This window comes from Nothobranchius furzeri, chromosome 13, assembly GCF_043380555.1.
Source record: "Nothobranchius furzeri strain GRZ-AD chromosome 13, NfurGRZ-RIMD1, whole genome shotgun sequence".
Lineage (NCBI taxonomy): Eukaryota > Metazoa > Chordata > Actinopteri > Cyprinodontiformes > Nothobranchiidae > Nothobranchius > Nothobranchius furzeri.
Window position 1 is genome coordinate 49,801,691 of NC_091753.1, and position 19,984 is coordinate 49,821,674.

Below are 19,984 nucleotides of genomic sequence, written 5' to 3' on the forward strand. Positions count from 1 at the left end.
TTCTGTTTATGGGTCGTGATCATTCTGTATACGTATTTACGTATACAGGACGGCTTGCCAGACTAGAATATTGAAAATAATAAACTCAAAAACTACAACCTTGCTAAGGTGTAGGGAGCAAAAAGATGGCTGAAATTGCCTTTGTAAGTAGACTGACCAGCCAGAAGCTCATTGGTGCGATCAGAGCTAACAGCTACAACAAGAATGATTTTAGATGTTTCCACAGAACTCAATTTGACTAAATCTGAAGATGCTTTAAAGGCACACTTGGCAGTTTTGCGTGCTTTTATCACCCTCTAGTGTTCGCTATTAATTTGCTGTGGTCAAACCGAAAATGAAACGTATCTCCTCGATGTAAGTTTGCCTTTATAACATCCTAATCTAACAGCGGAAATGTCTCCTCAGCCTTCCTTGGTGTCTACAGGAACAGTTCATCACTAAATTAAACAAATCAGCAGTGTTCATGATCTAAAACAAGCAGGGGACATGCTGGAAGCAGACTGCAGCGCCAGGCATGTCAGCATTCTGGCCTCAGAGGCTGAAGGGGGTCCACGTGACATTTCATCCAACCTGTAAAGGGTCGTTTTAGCTCAAGAAAATGATTTTCTAACCCCAACCCTGTAAGGCGTGAAGTGGTTATTTCTAATAATGTCTAATTACCTAAATTTTGACTGAATTTTCTTTTCTTTTTGTTGCAGTTGTGGGTATTTGAACATAAATGAAGATCAGGAAGTCTTGTTGCTTTGATTTTTGACTGCAGGGGTTTTGAAGCGTTTGTGCGGTTCTTCTCCTCTTATTCTTCCAGTGCCACCCCAGATTACTGCAAAGCCTCGAGACCAGATTGCAACCCAGGGGAGGAGCATTACCTTCCAATGTGGCACCACAGGAAACCCCCCACCTGCCATCTTCTGGCAGAAAGAGGGCAGCCAGGTAAGAGACCCGAGCAGCGACTGTTACCCATTAGAGTTAAATCCATTAACATACTTATTTGAACAGAAACCTTAAGCCATTATGTATGGGTAGGTGGTGGGTTGTTATTGTAAACTTTACAAACCCTTTATTGTTTGTCAAGTGAATATTCAAGAGTTTCACACTTTCAATTCAAAGGCGAGAATGACTCACTCCAACGTTAGCGGATTTTGTCTCATTTCATCATTGACACCTTTTTTTTGCTTTGAGTTGCCCACACGCCCGAGTGCATTTTGCTCTGCGGTATAAGTAGAGACAAGGTTTCTGAAGAAAGTCTCTTTATTATTTTCCTGCTGGGTGGAACACAGCGGGTGGGGGGTGGGGGGGTTAGTTGGATGAAGGAGGGCTTACAGGAAGTACACCAGGTGTTGAAATTGCTTCTTCAGGGCAAACTTGTGGACAAACTCTGCCCTCCTTTCTCAATTAAACCCAACTCTGATTACCGTGATGCTCGGTTAGCAGCTGGGGTCACTGACTTGAAGGAGAGGGTTTAGAGGAATTTTTTGGAACAAGCTTTGGTCTGTGAGATGCTCCTGGCATGCCTCGTCGGTTTGTAGAGGGCTGGGGTTTTTTTTTTTTTTTGCTCTGTTTGGGGGATTATGTGTAGCCTTATAACCTTGGTCCATCTACTGGGATCTAAGCCTCTTAGAGGAATGAAATAGATGGCTGAATGGACTGATGCCTCCCTTCCCCCTTGTTTACATCCGTGTCAGCAACAGGGAAATACTGGATGGGACTCCTATTAAACATCTGCTCCTGGGTAACATCCAGCAAAACAACAAGCAACACTTTTTAAAATTTTTTTTTACATGTTTTTATTTAGATAATAGCCTTAATGAATGGTTTACTGAAGGTGGTTTGTATAATGTGACCAACAGGGAGGAAATAATTAGTCCCACGAAATTTATTTCCCAGCAATAATGATTAATTTGTAGTTAAAGTGCTGAGCCGAGACTAGTGCTGCAACAGGGGTAGATCACCCTAAAAGCAGTGTCTCATTGGGCTGCATCTGTGGGCAAATCGCTTTCATGCAGGAGTTCTCAAATATGTCAAAATGTTCTTTTTCTTTGCTTTGGATTTCTTTTTTCATTTAGGTTAGAGAACTTTAAATACGTGAGACGTGAGTTTTTCATCCAGGCTGAACATGAAAATAGTCTCCTACACCTCCTTCATTAGCCTCTGATAGAAAATAGACAGTGAAACTCTACGTCTGACAGATCTATGTCACACTGTCCCTGAACATTCATGGACTCACCCATCTTGACTCAAAACGGGGAAAGCTGTTGTTGGTTTAACATCCAGGAAGCGTGATTTGGAATCGTAGAATGTCCAAGGAAGATCCTGCCTTTCTTGGCTCTGATTGGCTACAGTGGCTATCCCATGATTGGTTGTTTCATTTAGCAGCAAACCGTATTCGCTAAGTGCAGGCTGTCTTTCTGCCACCCATAGAACAGCTGTTTTGAGGAAGAAAATGTGAGCTTAGAGCTATTAAAACCATTCTGTCCTTCAGTGGGGCCTTCCTTGGACATCCTGCAATTCCAAATCATGCGTTCAGGAAACAACAGAGAATGTCTCAGATAATAGAAGCTAACCATTAGCATTAGCGACTCCACCACACAGCAGAACTCCTTCAGGCTTGTGTTATTTGTGGAGAAAAAATATCCATGTCACAGAGAAAACAGAGTCAGTGGTAGAGTCACGTTGCGATTAGCCAGTCAAATGCAAAATAAAGGAAATATCAGGAAATAAGACTCCAAATCATTTCCTCTGATGTGGCATTCTCCTAGTTCCTGAAACAAGTGCATCTGAGATTTTTCCCACCCAAGTACGACTTGCAAGGCATTAATTTCTACTAGAGACCACTGCAAATGTCTTGTTTGAATGAATGTCACACCCCATTTAAGGCATAATTGGAGTTTTCTGCGAATAAATTGTCTCGTCTCGTCTTCCTCCGCTTATCCGGGTCCGGGTCGCGGGGGCAGCATCCCAACTAGGGAGCTCCAGGCCGTCCTCTCCCCGGCCTTGTCCACCAGCTCCTCCGGCAGGACCCCAAGGCGTTCCCGGACCAGATTGGAGATGTAACCTCTCCAACGTGTCCTGGGTCGACCCGGGGGCCTTCTGCCGGCAGGACATGCCCGAAACACCTCCCCGGGGAGGCGTCCAGGAGGCATCCTAACCAGATGCCCAAACCACCTCAACTGGCTCCTTTCGATCCGGAGGAGCAGCGGTTCTACTCCGAGTCCCTCCCGAATGTCCGAGCTCCTCACCCTATCTCTAAGGCTGAGCCCGGCCACCCTACGGAGGAAACTCATTTCGGCCGCTTGTATCCGCGATCTCGTTCTTTCAGTCATTACCCAAAGCTCATGACCATAGGTGAGGATTGGGGCGTAGATCGACCGGTAAATCGAGAGCCTGGCTTTCTGGCTCAGCTCCCTCTTCCCCACGACAGATCGGCTCAGCGTCCGCATCACTGCAGACGCCGAACCAATCCGCCTGTCGATCTCTCGATCCCTCCTACCCTCACTCGTGAACAAGACCCCGAGATACTTAAACTCCTCCACTTGAGGTAGGACCTCTCCCCCGACCCGGAGTTGGCAAGCCACCCTTTTCCGGTCGAGAACCATGGTCTCAGATTTGGAGGTGCTGATCCTCATCCCAGCCGCTTCACATTCGGCCGCGAACCTACCCAGCAAGAGCTGAAGGTCAGAGCTGGATGAAGCTAGGAGGACCACATCATCCGCAAAAAGCAGAGACGAGATTCTCCTGCCACCAAACTCGACACACTCCACACCACGGCTGCGTCTATAAATTCTGTCCATAAAAGTGATGAACAGAACCGGTGACAAAGGGCAGCCCTGGCGGAGTCCAACCCTCACTGGGAACAGGTCCGACTTACTACCGGCTATGCGGACCAAACTCACGCTCCTCTGGTAAAGGGACTGAATGGCCCTTAACAGAAAGCCACCCACCCCATACTCCTGGAGCGTCCCCCACAGGGTGCCCCTGGGGACACGGTCATAAGCCTTCTCCAAATCCACAAAGCACATGTGGATTGGTTGGGCAAACTCCCATGCCCCCTCCATCACCCTTGCAAGGGTATAGAGCTGGTCCACAGTTCCACGGCCAGGACGAAAACCACATTGCTCCTCCTCTATCTGAGATTCAACTATCGATCGGACCCTCCTCTCCAGTACCTTGGCGTAGACCTTTCCAGGGAGGCTGAGGAGTGTGATCCCCCTATAGTTGGAACACACCCTCAGGTCACCCTTCTTAAAGATGGGGACCACCACCCCAGTCTGCCACTCCCTAGGAACTGCCCCCGATGACCACGCAATGTTGCAGAGACGTGTCAACCATGACAGCCCTACAACATCCATAGCCTTGAGATACCCAGGACGAACCTCATCCGCCCCCGGGGCTCCGCCGCTGTGTAGTTGTTTGACTACCTCAGCAACTTCTGCCCCCGAGATCGGACAGTCCATCCCCAGGCCTCCCAGCTCTGGTTCCTCCTCGGAATGCGCATTGGTGGGATTGAGGAGCTCCTCAAAGTATTCCTTCCACCGTCCGACTATAGCCTCAGTTGACATCAGCAGCTCCCCATCCCCACTGTAAACAGTGTGAGCGAGTTGCTGCCTTCCTCTCCCGAGGCGCCGGACAGTTTGCCAGAACCTCTTTGGAGCCGATCGATAGTCTTTCTCCATGGCCTCACCAAACTCCTCCCACGCCCGAGATTTTGCCTCGGCAACTGCCACTGCTGCACCCCGCTTGGCTATCCGGTACCTGTCTGCTGCCTCCGGAGACCCACAGACCAGCCACGCCCTGTAGGCCTCCTTCTTCAGCCTGACGGCTCCCCGAACCTCTGGTGTCCACCAGCGGGTACGGGGGTTGCCACCACGACTGGCACCGGCCACCTTACGACCACAGCTAGCAACAGCCGCCTCGACAATCGCAGAGTGGAACAAGGCCCACTCGGACTCAATGTCCCCCACTGCTCTCGGGACGTGGTCAAAGCTCTGCCGGAGGTGGGAGTTGAAGACCGTCTTGACAGGTTCTTCTGCCAGGCGTTCCCAGCAGACCCTCACTATGCGTTTGGGTCTGCCAGGTCTACGCGGCATGTTCCCTTGCCATCTGATCCAACTCACCACCAGGTGGTGATCAGTTGACAGCTCCGCCCCTCTCTTCACTCGGGTGTCCAAAACATACGGCCGCAGGTCAGATGATACGACTACAAAATCTATCATCGACCTGTGACCTAGGCTGCCCTGGTACCAAGTGTACCGGTGGGCATCCTTATGTTCGAACATGGTGTTCGTTATGGCCAAACTGCGGCTTGCACAGAAGTCCAATAACAAAACACCGCTCGAGTTCTGATCAGGTGGGCCGTTCCTCCCAATCACACCCCTCCAGGTCAAGCTGTCATTGCCCACGTGAGCATTGAAGTCCCCCAGCAGGACAATGGAGTCCCCTGATGGAGCACTATCTAGCACTCGTCCCAGGGACTCCAAAAAGGGTGGGTACTCTGAACTGATATTTGGCCCATAAGCACAAACAACAGTCAGGACCCGTTCACCGACCCGAAGGCGCAAGGAAGCTACCCTCTTGTCCCCCGGGGTAAACCCCAACACACAGGCAGAGAGTCTCGGGGCTAACAAAAAGCCAACCCCAGCCCTCCGCCTCTCACCCGGAGCAACTCCAGCAAAGTAGAGTGTCCAACCCCTCTCCAGGTCTCGGGTTCCAGAGCCAATGCTATGTGTCGAGGTGAGTCCGACTATATCTAGCCGGTACCGCTCAACCTCTGCCACAAGCTCCGGCTCCTTCCCCGCCAGCGAGGTGACGTTCCATGTCCCAAAAACTAGTTTTCTTGTCCGGGGATTGGACCGCCAAGGCTCCCGCCTTGGTCTGCCACCCGATTCACATTGCACCGGACCCTTCATGTTCCTCCTGCGGGTGGTGGGTCCACAGTTGGACGAGCCCATGTATCCGGTTCGGGCTGGGCCTGGCCGGGCCCCTTGGGCGAAAGCCCGGCCACCAGGCGCTCGCTCACGGGCCCCAACCCCAGGCCTGGCTCCAGGGTGGGACCCCGGTAACCCTCCGGGCCGGGTACTCCGACTCTTCGTTTTAACCGCCATGAAAGATCCTTCGAACCGTTCTTTGTCTCACCCTTCACCTAAGACCAATTTGTCATGGGAGACCCTACCAGGGGCACTAAGTGCCCCAGACAACATAGCTCCTAGGATCATTAGGGCACTCAAACTCCTCCACCACGATAAGGTGACGGTTCAAGGAGGAGCGAATAAATTGAGATAAGAAAATTGCATTAAGATTTATATGACATATGCAAAAATACCAAATCAGTTTGATTCAGAATTAAAATCTCCATTTTAACCAGTTGACAAAAGGCACTCCCTGGCAAAAGGTTGCTTTAAAAACAAAGGAAAGTTTCATTAGAATGTCATTTTTTGCAAATACTGCGAATGAAGTCAGAAGATCAACAAAGGCATGGTGTTGCTCAGAATCTGGACTTAATCACAAACCTTGGAATATTTTCCAAAAATGAAATGCAAATTTTTAAATGGGGAAAAACAGCTAAATCTTCAAGGTTACTGACGACGCTAAAAAGCTTTAATGGAATTTCAAAAAATGCACATGCACACATAAATTATAACTCAATCATCAACACACCTTAAAAAACACACACACACTTTATTAGCGCTTTAGTTTTCTGTTCACATTCCGTTTTACACAGTAGTGAAAACAAGAAAGATGTGTGACAGCAACCAGATAAAAAATAAAACCGGTACAAACATTTTGAGTGATACAACCGTGAAGATGCTTCTTAGATGTGAGAGTGTGAAGAGACGCAGTGGGAGACTTATGCAAAGAAAGAAAAAAATAAAACTGGATATCTGAAAAGCTCCGGGCGGATGTGAGCGTGGAGATTTCATGCCGTATTTTGTTCTATATCTTGAATCAAGTGGGGTTATGTAGGTGAAAGCCAATGAGAAGGCTGATGGAAAAGAATAACAGTAAGGAGAATAAGATTCTTAGAAAAATCACAGATAAAACCTGAGTTCTTTAGAAATCTGTTGCATCAGCTTATTCATAGGCAAGAGAATAAACTCAGGCACACTCAGCCTCGAGATCTTCAAGGTTTGACCTTATGGCTGTATGGCTTTGCTGAATCTCAGAATACAATGATGAAATCAGGAGACCGTTTGAAGCTCAATGTGTCAGAAAGTCAGCGTTTGAGTGAAGGATGAGGGGGTGTTTTAGCAAAACACTTGACCCAAAGTGTGAGTAACAAGAAAAAAGCGCTGACCAACAAAGGCGTTTGAATTAAATAGCATTGAAGACCAATGACGGGGTCGAAATGACCAGACTGAACGTGAGGATTGGTTCATGTGGAGGGAAAAAAAGAGGCACTTCAGAGCTACTCTCCAGCAGGAGGGCAGCTTTGCTCTGCAAAAAAAATAAATAAATAAATAAATAAAAAAATTCCTCAGACAGATATATACAACAGACTTCAGACAACACAATATAAGTGTCCACTAGGTAGGGTGATAGGTTGGGACTATCCAAGCTTCAGCTTCTGCAGCCACGATGAAGCAGCGCATGTCACCTCAGTGTGGATAGGAGGGGGAGCATTGAGGGTTGGAGGGTTGCAGTGACCCTAGACCAGGGGTCGGCAACCTGTTCCCATCAAAGAGCCATTATTACCCATTTCCCACAGTAACGAAAACACTGGGAGCCACGGCAGCCGCGGCGTTGTGGGCGGGGCCTACCCTCAGACAGCAGAGAGCTGCTTTAACCAATCACACCAGGTGACAGCAGCCAGTACCGGTCGCTCGTGTACGTCAAAGTTATCTTTCATAAGAAGATAATCAATAAAACGATTTATATAAAATGGATCCAGAGGTTGTAGCCCGTCTCTGCCTACAATATTTTGATATTTTTCACCCTGTTGGTGGTTTTACTGAGCAGGTGCCACTTTTGTCATACGTTTCTTTTTAAAACATGTTTAGACTGTTCAGAATACAAATCCAGGCTCTGTCATGTTTGATTGTTGTAATTAAACTTTGTAGGTGGGGAACGTCAGAAAAGGATCCGATCAATTTGTTTTTCCCTCATTTACAGTGACGGAGATAACGGCGCAGTGCACCTGGCTCTGGTGTTAATTATATTAACTTATATTAATTAAGTTAAATTATATCTCTTTGCAACAATTTTCACAAGAAAACAAAACAGTTAAAAACAGGGCTTGTGTTGACCGGATAGTTCCTGTATTTGGCCGTTTATTTTGACAGAGAAAGAATAGAAAGAATTACCCCGACGCATGCAGACGAACTGACATTTTATTCGTTTCGCACATTGCAGATGTAGCTAAATCACTCAACAAAAGATTCCCATCTGAACATCTGAGCTGGACACTGCTCAGCGCAGCTCACTGTCAGCGTGTACTTCATAAGGTCCACAGCGAGCTGAAGATGTGGAGAGGGGCTTGGAGCGCGTCGCAGAACCAGAGCGCATGCAGGAAGATTCCTCCGACTGAAGCGAGACTTGTCACTTAGAAAATGTTCCCTGATTATGACACTTTGGCTGAATAGTGCTTGTTCCTGTCTCCAATGTGGCGACACATCCAGGAGCCGTCTGAGGAGAATCCCAGAATCTCACATCCTCTTCAGCTCAGAAAGCGCCTATGATTACGCACAAGCGTGACCCGTCAACCCGGACTCACAGAAAGACCGGTTTGGAACTGTTCAGGTTTACGCAGACAATCTTTACATTTAGAATTGGCATACACATGTAAAATTAATGCAGTAAAATATAAAGCATTTTATTTAAATATCCATTCATTATTTTACAAGCACAGAGAGCCGCATCAGATGGATGGAAGAGCCGCATGCGGCTCCAGAGCCGCGGGTTGCCGACCTCCGCCCTAGACGCTTCAGCGGCCTTCCCGCTGTCCCGCCCAGACTGGGAAAGGAGGCAGTGTTGAGTTGCCATAGCGACAGCACATTCCACATATCTTCTGAGGGGGGAGTTTTTGTTGGAGCCTTGCAGGCTCAAGGACACCAGATTCCGATTAGAAATTGTTTTGGGGCCAGACAGAGATAATTTCCTCTCTGTCTTACAGTCTGCTTGTCCTCACCTCTCTGAATCCCAATAGTAATGGACGTTTATCTATCCCAATCTGTGCTGATTCGTCCACTCTTTCCTTGATGGCATCCATCTTTTCTGCCAAAGAATGAATCTCCGCCAAAGTCCCAAGCTTACGATTCATCTCAACAAATATTTGAGTCTGTGAATTCACAGCGCGGTGCAAACCATCTCTGAGCTCCGGGATCAGGCCAATATTCCTCGACAGCTCGTTCATTTTCCGGTAAGCCAGGTAGCCTCCAAGGCCAATGAGCAGGAAACCTGACACCAACACGACGAATATCCACACGTCTTCAGAGTCCTCCACAGACAGCTGAGATAGACAGATCAAGTTCCACTGTTTCTAGGAGTCCATGATGTGTCCTACTGGGTCTGTATCGGCAGGGCATTCGGGAGCCCCTTCTCCCGTTCTCATTGTTGAAAAAATTTCATCAATCTCGTTGAGAGACCAGCTGAGATCCATTTAAATGTATTTCAGTTTCCAGTTTACAGAAAAATGCAGAAGCAGCCGTGCACCCAGCACACAGAGACAGACAAAGGCCTTGAGGATAAGATATGGAGGAGAGGACGAAAAGAAGCATCTGCACCCTTCAAGAGCCAGAAGAAATTAGAAATACCCCAACAACCACATGATAACTGATATATTAAAAAAAAAAAAATATTTTATATGAATATTTGAACATGCAGAAGAAAAGTAAGAAAGTCAACACCTGGAAGAAAAAAAAAACGGAGGTGTGTTTCGTTCATTTTCCCGGGCTTTCTACCGGACTCGTAAGTGGCCCGAGGCGTTATTGATGCATTTTCCCTGAGAGCTTAGCGATGTGTCCCAAATCCCCCAAGACAACCTTTAAGATGCAAATCAGTTGCAAAAGCGTTCCACGCAGCCGGTTCTACGAGGTCACAAAATCACCAGAATTACAAGGCCGGGACTGATTTCAGCAGTTCATGCAATGACAAGCAAGGAGGAGGATGGCTGCATGTACCTAAACTGTCTTAGGTTTATTTTCTGTTCTGTTTACAATAGCCACAGAGCTTTCGCAGAAAATTATGTATTTATTTTTTACAAGTTAAGCAGTTTGAAATCTGCATGTGTCTTTTACTTTGAAAGTTTACACATTTTTCTATGCTACGTCTGTGTTTGACTTCCTGTCTAGCCTGCATTAAAAATATCCCCAAAGTGTAAATTTAGCAGCGAAACACTGCTTCTGGGACGAGTCCAAAACACCCCCCCCCCCCTCCGTCGACCATAATGACGGATATTAGCGGTGTAATACGCTTCGCCGACTTTACGTGACACGGTCCGATGGAAAGCCAGGGACTTAAAATTGGTACTGGAACCAGCCACTAGGAGGCAGCAATGTTCAGTATAATTTAAACATCTGGGTTCACGATGAACATCTTTCAAATAAACATTCAGATTTCATTTATTTCAGGAGTCGTTTCCAGCATGTTTTGGGATCACAGACCAGCTTAATGCAGAACATTTCTGTATTGGGATGTTTACTGTGTGAAGCGCCTTGAGACGACTCTTGTCGTGATCTGGCGCTATATAAATGAACTTGACTTGAATTGAATTGAATTCCACTTGTCCCAGTGCCGGATGGGAGCATGAGAAATGTTATGAAGAACTAATGTAATAAGTATTTTCTTTTTTTGATGACTTTCAAAATGTAATATAAATACTTGTTGTAATTAAAATAAAAATAAAAATAAAACCACCAGCAGATCTAAATGTGTTTATGGATGGTTTTTGTGTGACCTGGTACCAAATGGTCCACCGGTACCAGCCTGGTGGTTGGGGTTGTTGCTTTTAATTTTTATCATTTTTCAGAATTAAATTGTTCATTTTTAAACTGCTAATCTCTATTTATATTGAGTTAGTTATAATCAGAAACAAAAACATGATGCTCCTTTTTCCGTCTGTGTGTTTAGATGTTGCTGTTCCCAGGTCAGCCACCGTCTCAGTCTGGCCGTTACTCGGTTTCGATGGGTGGAGAGCTAACCATCACCGATGTCCACCCTGAGGACTCGGGCTTTTACGTCTGCCAGGCCATCAGCGTGGCAGGAAGTGTGCTGACGAAGGCGCTGCTGGAGGTGGAAGGAGGTAAGACTTTGATCTGCAGTCACGTTTCAGCCTGGCGGAAGTTTATTCTCCACCATCAGCTAATAAGGAAAACACATTAATTACTTAGAAGGTGCAAAACAACAGAGCGGGGCTGCAATGAGCTTGCTCCTCGAGCAGCTTGTAAACAACAGATTTATTTTTCTTCTGGTCTTTTTAATGTGGCCTGTTGTTTCTCCAGCTGCTTAGCATCTGAAGTATCTCTTTTTTCACTCTAACAGCTGGCAAGTTAACCATTCGGAGCCTCATGTGCACACCATTCAGATGCGCTTCCCTCCCATCTGACATCACATTCTGTCTTGTCTTCACTGAAATATTCAGGTCCTTCAGGTCGGATCCCGCCGATCATTCGGCAAGGCCCGGCCAATCAGACGGTGTCTCGGGGTGCAGCGACACAGCTGCACTGCCGTTTAGTCGGAGGTGCCTCTGTCAAGATCTCATGGGAGAAGGATGGAGAGAGGCTGGAGGAAAAAAAGCCTCGACTGACTCTGATGGAGAATGGCACATTGCAAATTACAGATCTGAAGGTGTGTGTGTGTGTGTGTGTGTGTGTGTGTGTGTGTGTGTGTGTGTGTGTGTGTGTGTGTGTGTGTGTGTGTGTGTATCATTTATTGGAGAGGGCTTGAAAAAGATGAATTTTGAAACTCAGCAGCTCTTAGACGTAAAGGAAAACTGACTGAGCGCCTGATGGAAACTACAAGAACTGTGCAGAATAATGGGATGTCTCATCCCTGACCTCCCGTCACCTTCTCCGCAGACCCACGTGGCGACAGAGTTTTATCTCGTTCCGATCAGAAAGCCCTTTTTGGTCGACAAAATTAAGGTGGGACAGAGATTCAAAGAGTGCTCACTCCAAGGCTGTGCATTATCTCTGCAGTGCAATTATGTGCTCATGCGGTGTGTAATTGTAATGTTAATGAAGGTGCTTGTTTATAAATGCTAATGTGCTCAGCTTTGATGGACGAGGAGCCAGAAGCCCCATTTGTCTTGTAACCCCAACGTGGAGGTCAGGAAGTGAATTCAGGACAGTGCAAAAAGTAGCATCAATTTCATTAACTGACCTGTGATAGCTGATTAATTATCCAACTGGCATTTAATTAAAACTCCTGTCTGGACTAAGCTCATTATTTTCCTTCACCAGCTTCTTTCTCAGCAGTGGCGTGCAGCAAACTTGCAGCATTAAGGTTTGGTCCGGTGCATCAGCAAGGCAAGGGAAATCTGCCATTCCAATGTGCTCAATGGAACAGAAGGAATGCATTAGTGTGGCATCAAGGGGTGACATAGGAGGGGAAATGGAGATGACTAGTGAGGACCTAAAAATATTCACCCCGCTGATGCCCCTACAAGCCATTAATATTTTAGCAGTAGTTGGAGCCTTCTGAAAAAGTTCACCTGCCGCACGCTGCGCTGCCTGTCAGCCAGAGGTCAGAGCTGCGGAGGATGATCTCATATGGTCTGATGGTGGTTCCAGCAGACTGGCTCCCAGCCAGGACGGGATCGGAGCGAACAGCACCAGTAGCAGTCAAGCGTGCAGGCGTACACCGTTCATAATGTAAACAGGCAGGCAGGTTAACTGCTGCTCGAAGTTCTTAGCAGGGATGGAGGAAAGGCTGGAAACTAAACGGGAATTGGTTGAAACGAATAAAATAAAAATCTCTTTTGGTGCAAAAATTAAACAAATTTCAAGTACCTGTGAGTATTCATGCAGAAAATCCCATCAGAGTTTCTTTGTTCCACATGTTTAGTGCTCCTCACAGCTCCTCTGCAAAAAAAACACATCAGTCATTAATGAATCTGCAGACGTGTTCTGTACAATAATGACCCTGGAAGAAAAAAAGCCTGCATTGTGTTTGTGTACCAGTATAGAGCTGCAGCAGGGTCAGTTTTAAACAGCAAACCTGCAAGTTTTTTATTTCAAATACAAAACTGAACAACAAGAGAAAATTCATTTTCCTTCCCGGGTGTTCTGCATGATACTGCTAAAATCCGTCTCTTATCTTAAAACAATGGATTTTTGGTCTGTGCATGCAGAGAAAGGTTTGTTGGCAGCAACAAACCTACAGAAAATTATCAGCCATCGCTGCGGCTGCCCACAGCTCTGCTGCTCAGCCTTTTCATGTGTTTCCTTTTGTTTTTGTTCCTCGTGACCTACGGTGTTTCTGTTCTGGCTGAGCCTCGCTGCTCTCATCAGCTGGTTTTAGTCAAAACAAACAAACAAGTAAAAAATTCATTTAAATTTGAATAGTTTGCTCCTAATTGATTTTGTTATAAATTATAACTTTTAGAAATGAACAAGGACAAATTCTAGAATTTCATGAATCATTTGTAATTATTGTCCTTAAAATAATGTGATTAATGTCATTTTTTGTGACGACTAAAAAAAACAGTCCCACTTTGGTCCAAAATATGTATTAACTTATACTAAAATGTGTTTCTAATGATTAAATGGAATGACTGGAAAAGCCCTAAATGTGATTTTAGCTTTTATTTTCTGCACTTTTCCATTTGGTGTTTGTCATAAATGTTTGTGTTCACCAGGACTCCGATTCCGGGATGTACACGTGCATCGCATCGAGCAGCACCGGGGAATCCAGCTGGACCGGGATGCTGACTGTCAGAGGTGCTTAAACACGTCACACTTTTACACTCCGTCTGTGTTTTAGTCTCCCTCGACTAGATCTAGAACTTTTCTTTGTGTAACAGAGGACGGAGCATCTTCTGGATCCAGAGTTTCTGAGTTCATCCAGCTTCCGGGACCACCGCAAAAGCCCGTAGTGACCGAGGTGACCAAGAACACCGTCACCCTCACCTGGCAGTCCAATCCACATGAAGGCGGGGCGGCCGTCACTTCCTATGTCCTCGAGGCCTTCAGGTGCGCTTCTGGTGCTGCGCTTGGATTTTTGTTGATCTGGTATTAAATGAGGATTGGTTCAGGTGGAGGGAAAAAAGGCACTTCAGAGTTACCCACCAGCAGGAGGGCAGCTTTGCTCTGCAAAAAAACCCACCTCAACAGATATGCAACAGACTTCAGACAACACAACATAACACGTGACTCCAATAGGAGGGCGGGGGGGGGGGGGCTGGGATCCTGTTTCCCCAGCAAGAGCAGCCCTGTATGGCGCTCAGCCACTGTAGCCACAGGTGGGAGGGAGATCTTGGGAGGAGCACAGAGCACATTGACACCTGCAGGTTGATGACCTCGCCAGGCTGAAGTCCACCAATCCGAAGGCGGCGGGGTAGGTCGGATTTTCACAGCATCTGTCTGCATTCCATTGTGGGGGTTTGTTGTTGCCATTCACAAGGCTGCCATGGCGTCAGATTCAGATAACAAGACTTTGTTTGGGTCAGACAGAGATAATTTTGCTCTCTGCCTTCAAGTCTTTAACTGATCATTCAAGTCCTCCAGTGAAGCCAATTCAGGTTTTAAACATCTCCACACCGTCCGGTGACCCTCTCCGAGATGACATCCATTTTGCGCACTAATACCGGTATCGCAGCTAGAACATTGTCCAGCTTATGATTCACCTCGAGTAACGTCCGAGTCTGTAAGGTCTCCACACGGACGGTGCTTTCCGTGGGTGCGGGTCGCCCTCCAATCGCTCCCGTCTTCCCAAATTTCCAGAAAACCAGATATCCTCCCACTCCAATCAGAAGAAATCCAGTGATCATCAGGCCAAACATCCACACATCTTCGACGTCCTCAATGGACAACTGGGAGAGGCATACGATCCTCCATTCTTTCCAGGAATCGAGCATATACCCCACCGGGTGTGTCCTTTGCGGGCAAGTGGGAGCCCCCTGCTCTGTTATCATCGTTGAAAAAATCTTATCAATCGCGTTGAATGACCAATTAATTAAATCCATTTCTAAAAAATAGGGGTTTTCAGGAGAAGTGCAGAGAAGCGCTCTGTGGGCAGACAGGACAAAGAGCCTTGGGAAAAAAAAGATAAGGGAGCAAAAAGGGAAGCGTCTGTACTCTGCGAGTGCCGGAAGTGTGCTGTTATTTAGTCATTAAAATTTATGAGGTTGGATTTAGTTAAATTCACAGAAAACAATTAAAACTCTGTTCTTATGTTAACCCCAGACAAGTTTTACTCTTATTTTTCTTAAAGTAACTCTAAATAGTTTTTTTAAGTTTTTAGCTAGAGCTTTAACGTGATTGTTGAGTTAGAAACATGACCAGTTTCATATTTGGCACCACTCTGCAGCCCTCTACTGGACAGTTTTGTGGAACGGGCAGGTGCTCTATAGGGGCGCTCTTCGCCTGCTTTATGGCAGTTAGCTGTTAAGCTAGCAGCTAGCTTTTTCAGTTCACCTATCGTCAATAAAAAGCACAAGAAGATAAAAAATAAGTTTTCTGTTGGCATCAAGACGAAGCCTGTAAGTAAAAGTAAGAGAGTAATGTCTTTGGAGGTGAAGCAAATAACTAAAACCAGAGTGACCAACGTAGCGGCCTACGCTAGTTTGAGGGAGCCAAAGGAGGCTATAAATTCATGGGCTGATGGTGACCTGGCTTTGTTGCTACTGGACTTGTAAGTAATATTTTTGTCCAACAGTGTGGATCTTTTAACTTCGTGGTTTGTTTTAGTATTAGTTGGCTCATGTTAGTTTTATCTTGTTGCTCCAGCAGAGTTGTTTACGACAGTTGTAATTCAGCTTTCAACCGGTAGCATAGAGGAGCAGGAAACTGCTCACTGTTACTTTAAAACCATGCACAGAAAAAACAAGCTTGTTAAATATTTGTTTAAACAGATCCAAAAGTGCATGGTTTAATGGTTTTACTTGTTTTGTCACACCTACGGGAGTCTGTGCTCTAACTAGAAAACAAGTGATCTGTAATTGTTTCTTGTTGTTTGCGCATTTTAAACCATTTTTGAGTCTCTCTGAGTTAAAGTTCAGCAGAAAACCTTCAATCAGTTTTCCAGCGCTGAGAAAGGTTCCACCCTTTAACTGACTGCTGTTCGATAATGAAGTCATCTGTATTTAGAGCCATTAGTTTTTTAAATGACTCATCTTTGCCCGAGGAGACAACGGTTCTATTAAGCGTCTCTGAGAACAGGAAGTGTGACAGTGGCTGCTTCAGTGTTTAACCAAGGTGTCCTGAGGAGAGTCGTAGCAGCTCTAACAACCAACTGGGGGCTGCAGAGAGGCAAAGAGCGAATGAAGGAGGCGATTACCGCAGTGGTCGGCCTGGCAGCTCTGTCCTGTCCTAGGGCGTCGAGGGGGGGTGCATGCTAAGCCAGAGAGCCCACTCATTATAGAAGCAAGATAGCGAGGACTGAACAACCACACACATTCACACTCATACGTTAGGAAAATAAATAAATGTGAAGGATTCACTCACATCTGCATGTTCCATCATCCAGAAAATGCTTGTGATTGCCTTTTTCGTTTCCAGATGACTGAAGGAAGTAGAAAAATGCTTTATTTTTCTGCAGTCGTAGCTCAACATCACCTACCAACACCCACGGTTTCTGATTTATTCAACAGTTTTTCTGCATGTTTTGTTCCGTTTGGGGTCTGGAGAAGCTGTCATGAGCTGATCGCCACTCCATCATGGAGACACACACACTCTCTCCCAGTCAGTTGGTTCAGAAACACATAGCATGCTGGGTTTTGGACTTTTTGAATGGGAGAAAGAACAAAGAAACTGCCCCTTTGCACAAAAAAAATGTACTTATTTGTTAAATCCTGAACTAACAACATTATTTGGAAAGCTGTGTTTAGTTTCACCAATTGCCAGACCTGTAGAATAAGAATTCATTTCATGGAACCTGTCTGACAACAGGTAGACAAATGATCTCAAGAAACAACAAATATCGTCACTTTCTAAAAGAAATGTAAGAACAAAACAACCCAGAGCATCATCTGAAACAACGGTCACCACCTTCAGGTCCACAAATACGCAGTTGTTAAGATACGCAACCACAGATATCTCTGATTTCAACATTCAAGCATGCCTAAAGAGCTAAGTCATTCCAGGCAAAAAGAAAACCACTTCAGCATTCACTTTAAACTATTTAAGACAGTTTTATTTGAGTTAAAAAAACAGTTATATTAGAAATTTAGCTTCAGCAATAGGTTTTCATTTTTATTTAGATTCTTGGTGATCGTCTCAAGAACCGCTGATCTATACTCCGTAGGATGTGGTTAAGAGACACTTTGATTCAACTAAGAGAAATAGTGCAAAAATGGCATCAAAATGACATCTCAAAATGGATGAAATCCCACCATCTCCAACTCAACCTCTCTAAAACTGAACTACTTGTCATCCCAGCAAAACCATCCATTCAGCACAATATCTCAATCCAAAATGACCTCCTATCTCTGGCTCCTTCAAAGGCAGTTCGAAATCTGGGTGTTGTGGTTGATGAACACCTGAGCTTTAAAGATCATGTTGCCTCTGTTGCTTGTTCATTTCGCTTTGCGCTGTACAACATACGAAAGATCAGACCATACCTAACACAACATGCCACCCAGCTCCTGGTGCAATCTACTGTCATCTCCCGCCTCGATTACTGCAACGCCCTTCTAACTGGTCTTCCAGCCTGTACTGTGAGACCTCTTCAAATGGTCCAGAACGCAGCGGCGCGTCTGGTCTTCAATCAGCCAAAAAGAGCACACGTCACCCCTCTGTTCATTGAGCTCCACTGGCTACCTCTAGCAGCACGCATCAAATTCAAATTGCTAACACTAGCATACAAAGTCCGAGATGGTACGGCTCCCATCTACCTGAATCCTCTTGCAAAGGCTTACGTCTCGGCCCGGCTGCTCCAGTCTTCACAGGATCGTCGGCTAGCAGTGCCTACACCACGCTCAGGACAATCCAGACTCTTCTCATGCATCGTTCCACAAATGTGGAATGACCTACCAAGCACTACCAGAACAGCGGCTTCCTTTTCAATTTTCAAGAAACTCCTGAAGACCCTGCTCTTCAGAGAGCATCTTCTAAACTAGCACCCTCCCTGCACCCGTCCCCCCTCTCTACTGTCCACTCCTTGTTCCCTGATTGATGACAATGATGTTGTTGTTAGCCTCAAGGGCAACATGCCGATTACCACTTGTAAGTCGCTTTGGACAAAAGCATCTGCTAAATAAAGATAAACATAAACATCATGGGAGAATTCAAAGATCAAAACCTCTGCTGACCAATAAATAAAATACAATGTCTCGTATCGCATTTGTTAATAAATATCTCGATGATCTTCTGATTAAGGGGTTTTGTTCACAAATAAGGGAAGTATCCTAGCCAGTGTACAGGTGGGACCCATGTGGAATATATTCATTAATCAGTATTGGTTTCAACTAATGTTATGCTCGATACGCATGCTGGTTTTGGATGGAGCAGAGGATTAAAAGGTTGTTTGGTGCCAAATGGCCTAAAAGAAGACCCAGGACACACAAACTATATTTCACAGCTGACTTGGGAAAACCTTAGGATTCTCCTGAAGGAACTGGTCCAAGTGACTGGGGAGAGGAAAGACTGGGCCTCTCTGCTTCGGCTGCTGCCCCCCATGATGCAGAGGAAAATGGATGGATGGCATTCCAGACCAACCTCTCAATACCAAAATAAACTAGACGTTTTTGGACGGCGTGCACCCCGTTACATCTGGAGAGAAAATAACAGAAAACCCTCACACAAACAGCCCAGCATGGTGTTGGTAGTGTGATGGTCTGAGGCTTGTCTATAATGAAATTTGTTACCTATTTAGAAAAATTTCACCCAAAATATTTTAGGTGGTCAGATATATTTTACATTACTGTTCACGTGCGATTCAAAACGATGGATCCTCTCTAGAAAAGCGGCCCTCGTTTCCTCGTTAACAGCTTCTTCAAAGCGTTTCTCTGGAGGAGCATTTGGAAATAATGGTGCACCTGATGATGATCGGGGGGGAAAAATCGCAACCCGCTTGATGCAATTCCTTTGCCGCTTTCCTCTCCACAGACTTGAGTAAAATGTTAAACAGTGCTCATGCTGTCGGAGGGTTCATGCACTCGCGCAGCAGCCAGCTTTTGTTTTCCTGCTGAATTCTGTCAGAAGCCAACCTGCAGTGTCAAAGGAGGAAATGGAAAAATCGTCTGCGAGCGGAGACCTGCTTCGTGTTTTAGATGAAAAGGATCTGAAAGGTTCAAGAAGCAATTCTTTAATTTGTTTTCTCGTAGAAGCTGAAGTGGTTTGGCATTTTACTTGTTTTCATGCTGATAAACTAATGAAAGAGGCTGATTAAACAAAAGATGCTAAGTTGTTTTTAGTCTTAATTCCAGGACAAATTGTTGCCTTCAGAGTGGTTTTGTGCAGCCCCCAATCATATTTCTAGAATGGTGGAATTTTTGTTTTTAACACTTTTATGTTCAGATTTTTGCTGATATGAGGCCTAATTTAGACAAGTGCAAATAAAAAGTCAGTTAAATTTTCTAAATAAAAATCAAAATCACATTTCTTTGGCTGCTGAGGACTTTTAACTTGAAGATTTTGGCTCTTGCTTTGAAAAGTTTGAACAACTCTGCATTGCACACAAGCTAGTTCAGCTAGCTGTTTTAGGTAACTTACTTGCCATGCTCAGCATTTTTAAGGGAAACTGAACCATCTTCCAAATACCAAATGACAATTTTCCCTCTGAGCCACTTAATTATTTTTATAGTTATCACAAAAAATAAAATAAATCTGTGTTTTTAAGTCTGAATATAATTTATTATTCATTATCGCAAAATAACTATTATCTTTAATCATGAAAA

At 45.4% G+C, this 19,984-nt stretch overlaps 1 protein-coding gene across 2 annotated transcripts in view; it reads left to right on the top strand.

Annotated features, from left to right (window-relative positions):
* The window catches only part of zgc:77784 (roundabout homolog 2), a 102,106-nt gene that overhangs the window by 56,160 nt on the left and 25,962 nt on the right, over positions 1–19,984 (top strand). For both annotated transcript variants that reach the window (XM_015951146.3, XM_015951147.3), the window contains exons 7-11: positions 806–930; positions 11,059–11,230; positions 11,570–11,775; positions 13,787–13,868; positions 13,952–14,120. In XM_015951146.3, the coding sequence (XP_015806632.1) occupies positions 806–930; positions 11,059–11,230; positions 11,570–11,775; positions 13,787–13,868; positions 13,952–14,120 (754 nt within the window). The remainder of the gene's footprint in view (positions 1–805; positions 931–11,058; positions 11,231–11,569; positions 11,776–13,786; positions 13,869–13,951; positions 14,121–19,984) is intronic.